Genomic DNA, 15,201 nt, shown 5'->3' on the forward strand with positions numbered 1-15,201 from the left:
GCTTTTGCTTTCAAAGAGCCATGACAAAAGAAATGGCAGGCAGTGAGGAGAGGCCCTATATCCCTATGTCGCTTCATATTATGATGTGGTTCACCAGTGGTCACCAATCCTTGCCTGCAGTTGAAACATGATATGCACTGCAGGCACCCATTTGGAAAACGCGTATACGATGGCCGATAGGCATGGGAAATTACTTCCTGGCAGCATCCACCAGTCACCGCTCAACTTGATCTGCGACAGATAAGAGTATGTTGTCGAGCCTTTTCTAGAAATGTCTTTCCTGCATGGCGTTTCATATGCAACATCCAAAACACCGGAATCCTTTTATCGTTGACCATTTACCCTACTCCTGCGCGGAGGACGATTCAGACAAGTGCCTTTTTTTTTTTTTTCGTTTCCTTAACCTTTAAGGAATTTTTTTTTCTTTATTTTTTTTTTATGATTCTCCTTGTTCAATCTTTGTTGATTTCGATAATTCCTGTATCTCTGCCATCCTTCTTTTAGGACATGAGATGACCAGACAATAGGCGACATTAGAACCATAATGACCTGTATCCCTTAGCCTACAACACTCGAGATTCCCTTTTGACAAATGCCTTTGCAGTCAACAATTACCAACCTGACACCTCTCCCTTGCCGATTCACCGCTACTTTACCCATGCACCCGCGATTCCGAGTAATGTACACCGAACTTACACATCACAGAAAGAAGTGATTGGTCTTGTTCCTGGGAAATGATCTAGCTTATTTCCTACTTTAGATTGGGCGAATGCAAGGACATATTTCCTTCCTTTTCTACATGCTCAGCCTGTAGTCGCAAAGGGTTACCCTTTCTGCATCAGCTCGCGCGACATCATTTCCTCTGGATTTTGTGATCATTCTTACAAGCTCCACCGGTCTTTGATTGTTCATCATTCTTACTATCGTTGTTTTTTATCGGTTACTCTTTCAGTGCCTATGCATTTGTTGAGGTGATTCTACTACGGTTCTGAGGCTACAATAGCTCTGCTCTTCAAAATGTTTCAAGGATTAATGTCGAGGTGAAAGAGCAGCTGTTCTGGGGCTTGATATCCTACTATACAGATACATAAATAATCAATTAGAGGAACTCCTTATTGGGCTATCTTTAGCAGCTAATCTTCCAACATGTCTTCCCACTGTTAAAGTTATTGTTGACCGCACTGTCACTCTCCTGGCAGCGCTTGTATAACTTCGGCCAATCATTCAACATCCCGGGAACCCCATTGATTCTATACTTTGTCAATACTGGGGTGGATCTGATCCTGGGGCAGCAACTTACAGCATGAAGAGTTATGGTGGTATAGAAAGTCACGATATAGTGCTGAAAGAAATCCTTCACAATTTGGGCTCCTAGATGCCTGAAATACCATCTGTGAGCCATTCCGTATGCAATATGCTCGAGGAACACTGGCACATAAAAACCGAGTAAAAACGATATTCTTGATGAGTTAGCGATATCCAACAGATGCAGCCGAACCAGGTTTCTTACCTAGGGCGGAAAAGCCTGTCAATTAGTAGCCGTGGGTCGGAGAAAATATGCACCAGGAACGAGAGACGCCATAATTGGATCATCATGGCGACAACGGTCTGAGCTGTGAGTAGTGATAGCCACGGGTATCTGGTAATTTTGTCAATACTGAACTCATGATCATAAGAAACATGGGATAACTGACTCCTTCCACATGCGTTTAGAGAAGAACCGCTTCGTACTCGAAATCTTCCCATTTCTTGCCCATCGTAGGGTCTGTTTGATATGGCGACTGTCGGAGAGAGCCTCGCTGTAGATCGTAGCTCCTGTCTGGATACGGCCTTCCCAGCCGTGATTTAACAGCCAGCGGGTAGCGAATTGGTCATCGCCACAATGCATGCGATATCTCCCGAGCCAGTACTCATTGGTAAAAGCAGACAGATACTCTGGGTCTTTCAAGATAGAAGCTCTATAAGCTGCAGTCCGTCCAGTCAGTACTGTTTGACTGCCATCCAGCCAGCTCGAGGCTGCAATGTCGATATTGCGCATGCTCATACGTCGAGACTCGAGAGCTTCCCACACCGTGATCGTTTCAGGGCTTCGAGCATCCAAGCCGTGTGCTGCTATCAACGTGGTGACACCACCAACTTTGGGTTCCAATTCTAGAACGCCGAGCACTTGTTTCAAGAGATCCTTGCTCCAATAAACATCGTCGTCCGCAAGCACGAGGATCTCTCCTGTGGCTACTTGAATGCCGCGAGCGAGCTGGTTTCGTTTATTAGGTAAGGGGATGTCGAGAACTTGGATCTTTTGCGATTTCTCCTCTGATATAAACTGCTGGAGAACCGCTTTTAGTTCTTCGACCAAAGCTGCTGTTGTGACGATGATAATTTCCTTAGGGTGGTTGTCCAGCACTGCATGGAGCCGGGGTATGAGTTCTACAGGTGCACCAATGGTGGGTATTATCACGCTGATACAATCCGGTCGCATTTGAGGGTTCTCTGGTACCGGAATTGGTTTCATTCGCATGTATCCGTAGAGACGTAGGACCCGTCTGACAAGGTGCCAGCCCCTTGCCTGGTCAGCAGCAATAGCAATGGGGTAAGGTATATCCAGCGTACAGCATGAGCCAAAACCACGGAGTCAGCTCCATTGTAAGGGGAGATCGAGATGCCGTGCTTATTTATTAGTGAGTAGTTGGAGTCTTCTTCGATCTTCTCCGTGGGCTGAAAAGATCGGTCGGTCGGGCTTTAATAGCAATTCAACCATCCATCCCTTCGCTCTCGCGCTGAAACAGCTGCCGGCCTTCCTAGCAGGCGGACATAATGATGCCAGGTGGTGGCGGTGAGATATATGTCTGATTGCTGCGGTCGCTTCCCCTGCAGCGATGCCAGATTTTAGTATTGCCTTTATTAGTATTCATCATGTGTCTTATCGTTCCACCGTGGTCGTTGGTGAATTGGTTTGCAGTCTTCCTAGGCGATACCTTACCGTCCGAAAGCGACATGTATCATGTGCCTCAGATAATTTCATGCCACTGTTTTGCATTCTTCTGGATACATCAAGGATGAGCTCAGACCGCTCTTAACAATCCCCGTCCCAGAAGGCGGTACGAATGATCACGTTGAATCAACGAGAAAAAGCAAGCCCAGGACAGACGCTAGTGAAAGCAATCTCCAACCCCTTCGACAGTGCTCCTACCTGATACTTAGCAAACCTTTTTGCTCACCCACTTGCCAAACTTACTCACCCAAATCATCAACACACTCTAACACACCTATATCCAAGTCTCGTATGTAAATCATGTGGCATCAGCATGGCTTAGGGGAGAGGAAGCCTTGTTCACCGCACCCTTCAATCATATAACACTTGCTTTATCATATGCTGCAGTAGATCAAAGATATATACACACATGAGACGTATACTATACAACACTGCAAATCACAAGACAGATACATCTAATTATATGCAGCAGTCAAAGGAATTTAAGAGAGTCGTCAGTCATCAATTCGTATCGTGAGCTTTTGCTTCGGGTTTCCACCTATTTTTCTTTCTTTCCGACTCTTCAAGCACAGAGCCCTGTAGTCTAGAAGTGTTCCTTCCAGAACTTGAACCGGATATCCCTCGTTGAGGTGGACATGGCCGCCTCTCGGATTTGTCTGGCAGCGGCATTGGGTCCACAGAAGTAGACTCCAATTTCTGTAGTCGAATTCACATGTACGCCTGATAGATAAGTCTGGTCTTGTAGACCATCACGCATGGCAGTGAAGAGGCGTTTGAAGTCCGGACGGCCAAAATTTGTCCTACTTCGCAGCTCCGTAAGTGGGTCGACAGCCTGACCGACAGAATTGAGGAAGATATTAGCGGCTGTGTCATCATCCAGTCGTTGTGTGAGGTATGTGTGGATGCGTAAGAACTCGGCCTTCCCACTGTACTCTGCCTCGGCTGCCGACTGAGATTCAAGAGAGGAGAGCAAGGCTTGGAACCATTCGAAGGACGATGTGTCCCTACAGACCCAAATGAACTCGACGCGACGAAGACGGCCGGCTAGTTTAGGGTCTGATCGTAAGTGCCAAATATTCTTGAGGATCGATGCCCATGGTGTGACACCTATTCCCGTCCCGATGAGGACGGCCACCTCGTTGTCGAAAACATCGTCAGCCGGGGCTCCGTATGGTCCGTCAACGCGCAGCCTAGGCATCTTTTGTCCGTTATGCAGGGCGACTTCATACATTCCTAGCGGATCGAGTCCTTCCATATCTCTGGCCTGCGCTGGTCCGCATCCTAGTGCGTCACCCAATGCGCGAGTGAAATCACCGACTTGGCGAACGTGGATGCTGATGTACGGATCGAATGGGCATGACGTGATTGTAAAAGGATGCCATTGGTTGCTGGAAACATCGGGTGACTGGATGAAGAGCCATTGACCAGCTTTGTACTTCATACTATCCTTACGGAACTGAATCTCCATGGCATCTGCGTATCGCTGTTAGGCAAGTTTAGAAGCTTATATCTGCATATGTAGAACTTACCATACGGATGGCGAACCACCTTTAGGATAACGGTATGGCGCCTTGCTCGGATCTCGCGGTACAGCCTTTCAAGCATGTACAAGCCTCCAGCCACTAGCTCCCACCTCCAGCCTTCGTAGCCTAAGCAGTGATTCCAGAATCTAGACCCAGCAAAAGGTGAGATAGGCTCTTCTGTGTCTCGCACGAAGCATCCGGTTGCATGTGTATACAATGCTAGAAGGAACGGTACGAAAAGATGGTGCGTATACCAAAACGTCTCAAAAGATTGTTGCCGGATCCGCTGATGGGACGTGGTGTACATCAGCATCATGCAAAGGAGCATGACATGTCCTGTAATCCCACCTGCTTCTGTGTAGTGAATTTGAACTGCTTTAACGGGGCGGATATGATCTTTTTCGATATTGTAAAAGCTGCTTCTGTCAGAGCAATGACCTCGTAATAGAGATAGATTGGCTTACTTCACGTAATGAGCGGATGCATGGACTATGGTGAAAAACAGAAGGGCATAGGCGACCTGACGATGAAACCATACCGTTTCATCTAGTGGTAGCCATCGCACCTTGGGTCTTATTGTTTTAACAAGATTTCGGCACATGGGCAGCAACAGGAGGGTGGCATCGCATGTCAACACTAGCCCAGCGCCCCGTGATATCCAAACGGAATACTGGAGGGTATTGAGCATAGCCAGCCTCTGGTCCGAAGCCTGAATATACCTAAGGATTCTCAGTACATATACGGGCAGTCATTGGGAACCGTCAGACTTACCATCCCACTGCAAAAATGACAAAATGTAGCGCCCAAAAGATGGAGTAGAACCAGACCTTTGACGCAGTAATGTATGAGCCCCAAGCATGTTCCATGATGGTAATAGGGCAGTATAAGCATGTAATGACTTTTTCGCGAGGCTCTGTCATTGACCTGCAATGACCCGTTTCCAAAGGAGTGAATGGTTTGAGTCCTTTTTTTCTGGGATTCCTTTCGAAGGCGCCCGTACCATAAGTGAAAGGAGCGATTTTGGTGAACACTCTACTCTAGGTACCCATAAATAGAATGCTCCCTCGAGAGCTGGCGCTTCGCTCAAGTATCCGCTAAGTTAAGCCTGCGCAGAGCGACAGCCTGTGGCGCCAGTAGATAAGGCGCTTCGAACGCTGAAAGGAGCCGTAGGCACCCTGAAGTCCAGGGGACTCACGGAGATGACAGGCTTCCCCTTGGCTTATCGAGAATAATGGCTCATGAATAGGATTTTCAGGTGCTAGAGTCGATGGCCGGAGGTTCAGGACGCGGTAGAAGCCGATGATCACAGAAGGCTGGGACCAATCGAGGAACAAGGATCAGATCCGATTATATCATTCTTGTTTTAAACGGGCCTAGGTCCTGAAGTGTAATCTCTGAGCAGGGTGGTGTGGGGTTGATGTCAGTTGAGAATCCTGTGTCAAGCGTCTGGTACCCGAAGATACGGTTTGGTTGCAGAAAGGAGGGGAAGAATTGATGAGGGACACGAGGATCAGGATTTCTGCTTCTATATTTACCCCAACCCCTGCGCTGTGCGGACTTATGGTGCCGCTAGGATAGCCTGCAGGGAGTGGATCACCCGGTTGGATACCACTATCCCCGAACTTGCCGTTTACAGGGCTCAGGCGAGAATGAGATGGAGCAAAGACCGTCAGGCGTTGAACTATCGCCTGATGCGCCAGATTCTTGGTGAAGAGAGCTCGAGTCTGACCGTCCTCTGTTGACTGGATAGATAATCCTTCCACTCGTATCCCAAGGCCACAACCGAGCATGCTCCTCAATCACACAGCCGTTTGAGTTTTGCTTTGCGGTGCACTCGTTAAGCTGTCGCGCGCGATTGGCGCACTTAGTAGTGACATGATAGGTAAAGTTCGTCTTTTCTTGACCTACTGCCATCTCCTCATCTCCCGGTATCCGCCACTAATCTTACCATGTGGCACCGGGATTGTGAGTCGCTATCAATAACCCGTAAATCCATAATTGATTCTTCTATACTCCCCCGGCTGCTCCGTTTATTCGTGTGGTGAAGGGTGGAGTCTCGGCCAATTCCAGCCTATGAGAAGCGTTGTGCAGGCGCGCATCCCGTCACACGCGGTCAAAGCGGCCATCGACATGGGGAGCGCACCTCTGTGACATTCTAAACAGACAGGAATATGATTCAAGATGCAAATTAAGGTCCGGTTGCTACCAAATATAGCTCTCGCATTTTGAGCCAAGACTTTCATGATCTAGGTACTAGTCCAAAGCAGAATCATCTCCGGAATTCGAATGGAAGACCCTGGTATTTCCTAGTGGTAAGTGCTTGGCGTGGGTTGAGCAGGGAATCCGACGATATTGCTGGGGCATACTTTTAAGTTCTTGGCCCTGCACGGATGAGGTTCTCATCACATCTAGTGACGACTAGATTGGCACTCGGACCGTGTGGGTAGGGACGGTGCTATAATTATCTTGAGTGATGGGGAACTGCGAAAAGACGGTGAGTTGTCTAGTAGCAGCCTTGAATCCAGTAGAGGTTTCCCTGTGATCTAAAGATTCTTCTTCCATCTCGGCGTTATCTTATGTGAGACTTGCTTCTTCCCGTAGGCGTATATTTTGAGATCGTAATAGTCGCCTTGACAGCGGGTATTTCTGGCTGTGTAGCAGTAGGCGCCCGATGGAGATCACAGCAAGGACTGGGGGACAGGGAAAAGACCAACTACCTGGGCACCAGGTTCCCCGCTTCTCAAAGTCTTCACAAGATAGTCCGCCATCAGAGGAGCTTGGATGCTGGAAGCCCCAGCCGGGCGCTTCGTAGCACACGGTCCAGCCACTCAGAAGCCAAAGGTCAGCAGCCAAACGGGGTGTGATGCACTAGCGACCTGACGGGGCGTGACGGTGGAGCGGAGGATGCAGGAGATTTGCGGCAACACACTTTAGCGGCCGATGCATCTCTGTCAGTTTCCACGTTCTGCTTCTTCTGATTGATCCGACCAGCCATGGCGCTCCCAGGATCATTCGCACTGTCACGCTACACCGAGCGCCCAGATCCAATCATAAGGTATCCTCGTGAAGAAGTCAAGGGGGTGAGGATCGCTTCCAGCAGAGAATGGTAGCTGATTGGGTTAGAAAAGAGAGCGGTTGATAAAACGCGTCCACGTATCACAGGCGTTGAGAGGGGGAGGCGCGGAGGGACGGCGAGTCCGTTGCGTTCGGCCTATTGTGAAGAAGATGCAAATCAGGTGGTCTCCTCCGTTGGCGCCGGAAGCTACTAATGTATGTATTGCTGCTCTTTTCCCCCTCCATGGCCCCCATCGCTTAACTGGTCTATCAGCTGAAGTTTGCTCGGTTATGCAGTACATGATTATTTGAACAGACACTATCTCATTTTTTTCCTGCATTAAGTTTATGTGGTGATGTGATTGTTGTGATTTAAAGCTTATCCGACTCACACACACTACATACGACTACTTCTCCTCACAAGAAAACTGCCGGGGAAGAATTTACCAACCTTGACCTTGCATCGCATCTCTCCACCTGCCATGTTATTTGGAATGAGCATAGCACACACGACATTGATTGATCGGGTGGATGGTTGAGGGATCCCCTACGGTCGAAAAAGCAATCCTTGTGTTTATGAGACAACAACAGCATTGTGTCTATACTTGAGTAACGAGCTCTTTCGCCGGACGGAAGACGCTTGAACTTCCCACTATACGTCAAAACCTGCCTACCATGGGAAGACTTATCAAAAATCACTGGGCGCGACTTATTATCCTTACAGCCTCAGCTTGTATGCACCACGCCTCTTCATCTATTCATATGGCGATACTAATCTGAATGACTGAATGTACAGACCAAATTGGTGGGGCGATCGAAGGATTTATCTGGCCGAAGGTGTTCTGGGACTTTATGACGCTCAATCTGAACGGCGCTGTGAATCCGGTCCCTGTTCTTCAAATCCTAAACCTCCTCTTGGGCCTACTTGGACTTGCATGGGAATGGCCTTTGAAATATGTCGCCGGCTCCCTCGCGCACCGCAGCATCGAATTTCGGTTGATCTTCTATCCCCTCAGCGCTCTCCTCTCCATGCTCCTCTACCAGGGAACGGACCCTGCTCTATACTACCTTATTGGGATCGGGGTATATTTCTGGGCCTACAGTGAGGGCGAGGTACGTATACGCCGATCGAATTTCCCAAAACATAACTAATGGATGATAGGTTGTTTGCCCTGTACCATGGACCCTCCCGAAACGAAGCGAATACAAGGTATAGCAACAACTTGTACCAACACGAAACCTGACACTTGACGACCACGACATGATATGATTTGATGAAACGATACCCAGCGATGCTAGTATATCGGTAATATGTGCTTTATGGAGTTTGGACAGATAAAAGGTCCTCTTTCAGTCAGTGATGACTGTCCAGCTATTGACCTGGATGTGGCAGTTATATAAGGACTCTGTTGCCTGGACGCCAGAGTATATGTATCTGTGTGTACTATAGTTCTGTTTTTCTCAAAACAAAGATAATTCATTTTACAAGATCATGCCTTCCATACGATAGATATACTATCGCCCTTAACCGACCAGTTAACAGTCTACAACCTGCTAAATCCTCGTTCAGGCCCTTACACAGATATACACTCTAAATAAAGCAAGCCTAGTACTACGCCTAATCCGCCACCCACAGTACTATTTGATGCCTTATTGCCACTTTCCCAAGGCAAACTCACGTGACCTCGCGTCCAATGATACCCAAAACGGTTAAGCGTCTGGAGCGCTCCAGACCGAGGAACAAGAGATGAGGCAAATCACCAGCAACCAAGGAAAAGCTTTTTAGCAATCCCCTGAAATGATACCTATATAAACCGATCAACAGCACTAACCGGCGAATATTCTGCAGCATTACTGTCACTAACACCGGCAGAGTCTTCCACCCAGACAGCCAGCAACCAGCATGCCCCTTGTCGAAGATAGTCCTCTCGAGGACAACAACAATCAAATACCCCCTACGACTCTCGATCACGACAATGAAGCTTATAATGAAGAACACGACAACGACAACGACGTCCCCGTGAACAAAAAGACCAGCTTCAACGGCCGTCTCAACCAATACTTCCACACCGCGAAGCCTACGTCCTCAGCGCCACCGGCACTCCCATCCACAAAACAACCCACTACGAGGACTTCATCTCCTCTAAAACGCAAACGAACCACACCACCATCATCATCATCAACAACAACATCAACACGAATAACCCGCTCCCGATCCTGCTCCTCCACCTCAACCCCAACCAGCACCACCACGTCCTCCTCCCCCCGCCCACGCAAACCACCCACCACCCCATCATCAGCATCCTCCTCCCTCCTCACCGACACCATCCCCCCGAACCTAACTCTCCTCCTCGTAGGCGTGAACCCTGGAATCCTAACAGGTATAACAGGCTACGCCTACGCGCACCCCAGCAACCTGTTCTGGAAACTCCTCCACTGGTCGGGTATCACACCCATCCGACACCCGCCCTCAGATACATACAAACTCCCGGAGTTATATAACATCGGGAACACGAATATCGTGGAACGTCCGACGCGGGACGCGAGCATGCTGAGCAAGAAGGAGATGGATGCGGGGGTGCCGATTCTGGAAGCGAAGGTGCGGGAGAAGAGGCCGGAGGCGGTGTGTCTTGTAGGGAAGAGTATTTGGGAGGCGGTTTGGAGGGTTAAGGTTGGTAGGGGCATTCGGAAGGAGGAGTTTAGGTATGGGTGGCAGGATGAGGGGATGAACTTGGGGAGGGTGCGTGGTGATGAAGGGGGGTGGGAGGGGGCGAGGGTCTTTGTGGCTACGACGACTAGTGGGTTGGCGGCGGGGATGTCGGTTATGGAGAAGAGGGAGGTTTGGGATGAGTTGGGGAGGTGGGTTGTTGAGAGGAGGAAAGTTTGGGAGGGGAAGAGAGATGGGGAGAGGGAGAGGGAGAGGGGTGGTGATGGTGTGAAAGTAGAATAGAATAGATGTGTAGTCACGTTCTTGGTTAAAGTTATAGAATATAGTATAGATTTAACCATGATATATTTCATTTATTTCATTTCATTTATCAATTACCCTCTCTGTTCCCAGGTACATAGCTAGGATAGACAAGTAGGTACATTTCATCCGCTAGTAAAAAAGATAAAAAAGCATAATCATGTGCTCGATCAGTCGATCATCATGCTACTAACAATCCTTGGCTCCCCCCTCTTGCAACATCATGCCACACACCCATCAAGGGAGGGGGGAGGAAGGAAACAAGCCAGCCAGCCAGCCAGCCAGCAAGGGCGTAAGTAATAACATGGGCGCACGAATCTATCGATAAGCAGGACCATTACGGAAGTTGGTATCACCTTGTTGTTCACGAGCCTGTTACCATAAATCAATTAGCATCTTTCCTCCTCAAAGTATGGATGAGGAATATCAACATACAATAGTAGACTGATACTCTCCACGCTCCAAAATCTGAGTTATAACGTCGTCTTCATTGGCAGTTCCGAATTCATTTTCGAGACTAGCCTTGCTAGCTCCGTCGAGGACGCCTTGGGCTCCGTGCCTGGAAGTTATTGCTTGTTAGCTTTGCTCTCACTGCTGATAGCATGAAGACAAAGGGAGGAGAGGAGCTTACTTGTGAGTAACAAAGATCTTCCAGCCGTTAAGGACATCCGCCAGAGGGACGGAGCGGTCACTGCGCCATCTGTTCAGGGCGTCGTGGTCATCAACGAAGACGATGAAGTCGTCGGAGGCACCCTTGTAGAACATCTTGGAGGTGGGGTCGTTGTGGCGAGGCATATTGGTGGTGGTGTGTAGTAAATTTGCAGTGATTTAGAGCAAAGATAGAAGAACGGTCTAGTCTGTTTCTTCAATGAAGCTGCTAAGAGACGATGGGAAGATAAGAAGGAGAGGAGGTTGAGATGAAGTGAGTTGGAAGAGTGTCGTGTGAGGTGAGGGCAAATGACGTCACCACGATGCTACCGGAAACAAAGGCGGGCAAACAGTGACAGGAAGAGCAATTGAAGTGAGGAAAGTCGTGCAAAAGGTTTGTTGATGGGTAGTATAGTGTTCGTGTGATAATTGAGTTGATTGGATTTGATCTATCTCCTCTCTCTCTCTTGAATATCGCAGGCCTTAAATACATCGAGGCAGGAGTGCCGACGGGAGCATCGACGTCATCATCGACTGATGCTGCGGATGCTCTGCACTTGCTCTTGCGCTTCTGGTTCACCCGGTGGAGAAACATGGCTCCCTATGGAATTCAATTCCCTCATCGGCATCATCATCATCATCATTCCAGTCACGGACATTTTTGGCATTCTGGCATTCTGGCTCGCTAATGCTACTAATTACGTCTCGCTTCGCCCCGGTCAATCTCTCCCTCCCCCACTCTCCTCAGAATCGACACGAATCCCTAAGAACCCCATACATATTCCACACACTTTGTACTCCGTACCTGGCCATCTGATGCAATACTGCAGGAAATCTCAAACAACTTGCATCATCACCTCCATCAAACCCCACTCCCAAGCCCCATGCGACCCTGTCTTTTCGTCCGTCGGGAGGACATCGAATTAAACATCCTCCGAATAGCAGATGTTCTCAAGGAACAACCGTTGAGTGTCTCCGTTCCCTTGTTGCTAGCACTGGTCGGAATGATCTCAGCCTTGGCTTTCGCATTCGGACCTTCTTTTCCTTTCCACGTTTTGGACCGTCGAATATCCCTACTATGTCGCGCCAAGATAGGTCCCTTGTCTGTGTCCGGAGTTGCTGGCTTGCCTCTCGATACACTTCGTAAACTCTTCTCCTGACTCTTTCCAAGCTTCCTATGGACTTTCTCGTCGGCACATGTCGCTCCCGTAACAGACTTAGCAGAATAGCCTGCGGTGCTGATGCTCACACAGCTGGAGCGTCGGTACAACCCCGGCCGGCGGCTCAGATGTCTCATAAGAGACCCAGGACTATGGAAAATGTCCCCCTTGCCTAAAATCATGCCAGGGTACGGCAGAACGTCCCGCGTGTAGAAAGCAGATATAGCACGTTCTAGGAGTATTCGATCCTGTCTTCGGGCAGTCAGTACAAGGGCTGGGCACAAGGCAGACATCTTCGGCCGCTCGATTTCCCCGTCCACAGATTCCGTCATCTGGAGTCTTTGTGGGCAATGCGTCTTTTTGATGATGATGTTCTGTGAATCAGGTAGAGTCCGCGATGTAGCCAATGCCTGCATAGACGGTCGGCGAGGAAGAAGAGGGAGAGCACCGTTGCTGCAACTCAATGGAGCCAGCTCCAGAGACAGAAATGAGTATTCTTTCAGCTTCGCTACCACTGACTTCGGCATGTCAGTTAATGCGGCTGCAGACCTGAGCATCTCGGTCTCCCATTTCTTTTCCTCGCGTGCCGAGGCAGCACTGAGCACCAGTTCGTAGTTCTTGCCCTGAGACTGGAAAATCAGTTTCCAGGAGAAAAGACAGCCATAGCAACGAAGACCTATCACAGAGTTTAGCATACAAAATGACCCATATAGGCAGTTTCCTCACCTTCCCCGTTTCTGATCGAGTCAATCTTCATGTCAGGGATATACACACATGCTAGTGGCTCAAGCCTTCGGTAGTCATTGCTCGGTTTGGCTATTACGAGATGATAGGTGAACAGAATGCAAACCATGTATCCTCCCGTAATATACTCAGGGGTTTGGTATGTAATGTGAAGGACCCCACAGAGGCTTAAAGGACCCAGTTGCTTGTAGATGTTATCGATCGTGTTCTGTGGATTCCAATGACCTCAGCTTCCATGTTCCGTAGGGAGATGTGGTATACTCACAGCTGCTGACAGATCCATGAAGCTCTGTAGCAAAAACGTCTTCTTCACTAAGGCCTTGCTAACAGGGTTATCTGTAATTTGATTTATTTCGCATACCACCGCGCGGACTTGTTCGAGCACTTGCCGGATGCCATCATGGGCAGATGGGTCGTCTTGAATATGAGTCCATCGTAATAATTCCTCAAGCAGCAAGGGATACTTGCACAGACGCTGGATTGGCTGTATAACGTTAGCATCCAGAAGCAGAACCAAGAGGTGTCTATCCCGACCTTGATCAGGAGGTCATTCAGAGACATCGCTTTATTTTCCTCTTGTGTCTGTCTGTCCAATGACGCAACCGACTTCGATAGAGCCTCGATGCCCTGGTCGAATATACGCCAATCCGGTACAGACTGGCGCAGAAGACTCACATCTACTGTGAGCAAGCCATAGTTCTTACAGAACACTTTGTAAGCCGTGAAAGATGCCGACTACCGATTTTATGTCAGTAGCTGATAATATATAAGCCTATTGAGGAAGGCTCACCAGGTTGCCGACTTCTAGCGCAACTTGCAAGGCCTCTTTTGACTCCGCAGCCAACGCCCTGAGTCGCGAGTCCATAGAAGTCCTAAAGCTGCGTGATCGCAGAGACTTGGCATGGAAAGCCCTCAAACCAAAGTCAATTGCACTCAGGCGCTTGTGAACACCCTGAGGCATCAAAGTATCGAATTCAGCTACTGCCAGGTTCGATATGGGTGTCAGCTTTCGAATCTGGGAGAGGAAGTCCTCATGCGTGTCACGGATCTGCTGAACGTTGTGGTAAATCTCCGGTCTGACAGAAAATATGAACAGGGCCTACAATCAGAGGATTTGTTAGCTATCTGTAAGCAGCAACACGTGCCTATACTTCAGTTTGAAGGTAATCATACTTCAGCCAGTGCTTTCAAGCCGAAAATATAGTCACATTCGGTGGTGATCAGTTCCCGGAGAACACGTCGCCTCTTAATGGCCCTGTGCTGAGCTTCCTCATCGATTGAAGGATTCAACGCAGGTCTGATGCTGTCTAGCGATTCACGAGCATCAGATCGTATGCTTTGATTTGTTGTGCTCTGCGTAGTTCCCCTCGATCGTACCACACTTTGGCTAGTAATGCTCAGAGTGGCCGTCTTCACGGTTCCAAGATTGGACGAACGGTGGGACAAGGATTCCCATTGCTTTTCCTGAAACTCGTTTGAGGTTAACAAGTCCGGTAGGAGGTCCCGATCATCTGGCTTGACTTCTATCGGCCAACCCTCGACGTATCTTTCGGGTGGGGGACAGCCTCTTCGGGATCGGAAGCTATTCATCCAACGCTTGAAGGCAGCCACAGGATCTGCTGGCATAGGATGCGTTGCAGTTATCTCCACCACATATTCAGGCTTCTCCAGGATCAGCAAGGGAGGCTCCCCCATATCCTTGGATTCTTCCATTGTGCAGAGTGTATGTAAAGTGAACAAACTCCAAGTGAGAATGTGAGCTCGGAAGCAAGTTATGCTTCGGAATCAGAATCACAGGAGAGAATGTGTGTCATGAGTAGATGTGCGTGCTGGCAAGTGGAAGCAACGACTGGCCCAGTTCTTCACATGGGGAAAGCATGGTATACTTGCTGTCGCCGGGGGAGCTCACGTGTTGGATCAAAACGTCCAGTGCGAACAAACGCAAACCGTATGAAATCCATCACAGTAGGTTAAACAAACTTACGGTAATGTTCTGAGTAAAGTTGCCTCTATATCATGCACCGCTCGGTTGAGAATCAAATTGCAATGTGTTTGGTCCTACCACACGGTAACGGCCTTTCATTGCTCCCAATGATGAAACGACGGGCATCA

General features: G+C 48.8%; 6 protein-coding genes across 6 annotated transcripts; 2 read left to right on the forward strand and 4 right to left on the reverse strand.

Moving 5' to 3' along the window:
- Positions 1-1,220: 1,220 nt before the first annotated feature.
- On the reverse strand, positions 1,221-2,518 carry BO83DRAFT_402183 (polysaccharide synthase; the record flags this gene model as incomplete). Its single annotated transcript, XM_025533514.1, has 5 exons — positions 1,221-1,250; positions 1,301-1,460; positions 1,511-1,613; positions 1,732-2,403; positions 2,467-2,518. 5 exons carry the CDS (start codon positions 2,516-2,518, stop codon positions 1,221-1,223), a joined length of 1,017 nt encoding a protein of 338 aa, XP_025384171.1.
- Positions 2,519-3,575: 1,057 nt separating this feature from the next.
- BO83DRAFT_321746 (putative NADPH oxidase (NoxA)) lies at positions 3,576-5,381 on the reverse strand (the record flags this gene model as incomplete). The annotated part of the gene is made up of 4 exons (XM_025527866.1): positions 3,576-4,465; positions 4,522-4,931; positions 4,980-5,234; positions 5,287-5,381. The coding sequence occupies 4 exons, from the start codon at positions 5,379-5,381 to the stop codon at positions 3,576-3,578; spliced, it is 1,650 nt and encodes a 549-aa protein (XP_025384172.1).
- Positions 5,382-8,162: 2,781 nt separating this feature from the next.
- Positions 8,163-9,059, forward strand: BO83DRAFT_381657 (uncharacterized protein). Its single transcript, XM_025532036.1, has 3 exons — positions 8,163-8,302; positions 8,366-8,682; positions 8,732-9,059. The coding sequence occupies exons 1-3, from the start codon at positions 8,245-8,247 to the stop codon at positions 8,783-8,785; spliced, it is 429 nt and encodes a 142-aa protein (XP_025384173.1). The 5' UTR covers positions 8,163-8,244; the 3' UTR covers positions 8,786-9,059.
- Positions 9,060-9,329: 270 nt separating this feature from the next.
- BO83DRAFT_381659 (mismatch-specific DNA-glycosylase) lies at positions 9,330-10,559 on the forward strand. Its single transcript, XM_025532037.1, has one exon. It carries the CDS (start codon positions 9,473-9,475, stop codon positions 10,517-10,519), a length of 1,047 nt encoding a protein of 348 aa, XP_025384174.1. The 5' UTR covers positions 9,330-9,472; the 3' UTR covers positions 10,520-10,559.
- Positions 10,560-10,583: 24 nt separating this feature from the next.
- Positions 10,584-11,606, reverse strand: BO83DRAFT_345648 (SBDS family protein). Its single transcript, XM_025528755.1, has 3 exons — positions 11,169-11,606; positions 10,973-11,096; positions 10,584-10,909 (listed from the first exon to the last, which is right to left on the reverse strand). The coding sequence occupies exons 1-3, from the start codon at positions 11,330-11,332 to the stop codon at positions 10,856-10,858; spliced, it is 342 nt and encodes a 113-aa protein (XP_025384175.1). The 5' UTR covers positions 11,333-11,606; the 3' UTR covers positions 10,584-10,855.
- A 217-nt stretch (positions 11,607-11,823) lies between these two features.
- BO83DRAFT_440530 (putative Rho guanyl nucleotide exchange factor) lies at positions 11,824-14,802 on the reverse strand (the record flags this gene model as incomplete). The annotated part of the gene is made up of 6 exons (XM_025536265.1): positions 11,824-13,021; positions 13,072-13,297; positions 13,355-13,573; positions 13,624-13,824; positions 13,880-14,188; positions 14,263-14,802. The coding sequence occupies 6 exons, from the start codon at positions 14,800-14,802 to the stop codon at positions 12,048-12,050; spliced, it is 2,469 nt and encodes an 822-aa protein (XP_025384176.1). The 3' UTR covers positions 11,824-12,047.
- Positions 14,803-15,201: the final 399 nt, after the last annotated feature.

The sequence above is a fragment of the Aspergillus eucalypticola genome, assembly GCF_003184535.1.
Source record: "Aspergillus eucalypticola CBS 122712 chromosome Unknown BO83scaffold_29, whole genome shotgun sequence".
Classification (NCBI taxonomy): Eukaryota; Fungi; Ascomycota; class Eurotiomycetes; order Eurotiales; family Aspergillaceae; genus Aspergillus; species Aspergillus eucalypticola.

Coding starts and splice junctions, on each gene's coding strand:
- BO83DRAFT_381657 (XM_025532036.1), top strand. CDS start 8,245: ATGGGAAGACTTATCAAAAATCACTGGGCGCGACTTATTATCCTTACA. Junction 8,303..8,365: donor TATCCTTACAGCCTCAGCTT/GTATGCACCACG, acceptor CTGAATGTACAG/ACCAAATTGGTGGGGCGATC. Junction 8,683..8,731: donor GGGCCTACAGTGAGGGCGAG/GTACGTATACGC, acceptor AATGGATGATAG/GTTGTTTGCCCTGTACCATG.
- BO83DRAFT_381659 (XM_025532037.1), top strand. CDS start 9,473: ATGCCCCTTGTCGAAGATAGTCCTCTCGAGGACAACAACAATCAAATA.
- BO83DRAFT_345648 (XM_025528755.1), bottom strand. CDS start 11,332: ATGCCTCGCCACAACGACCCCACCTCCAAGATGTTCTACAAGGGTGCC. Junction 11,097..11,168: donor AAGATCTTTGTTACTCACAA/GTAAGCTCCTCT, acceptor AATAACTTCCAG/GCACGGAGCCCAAGGCGTCC. Junction 10,910..10,972: donor GAGAGTATCAGTCTACTATT/GTATGTTGATAT, acceptor TTATGGTAACAG/GCTCGTGAACAACAAGGTGA.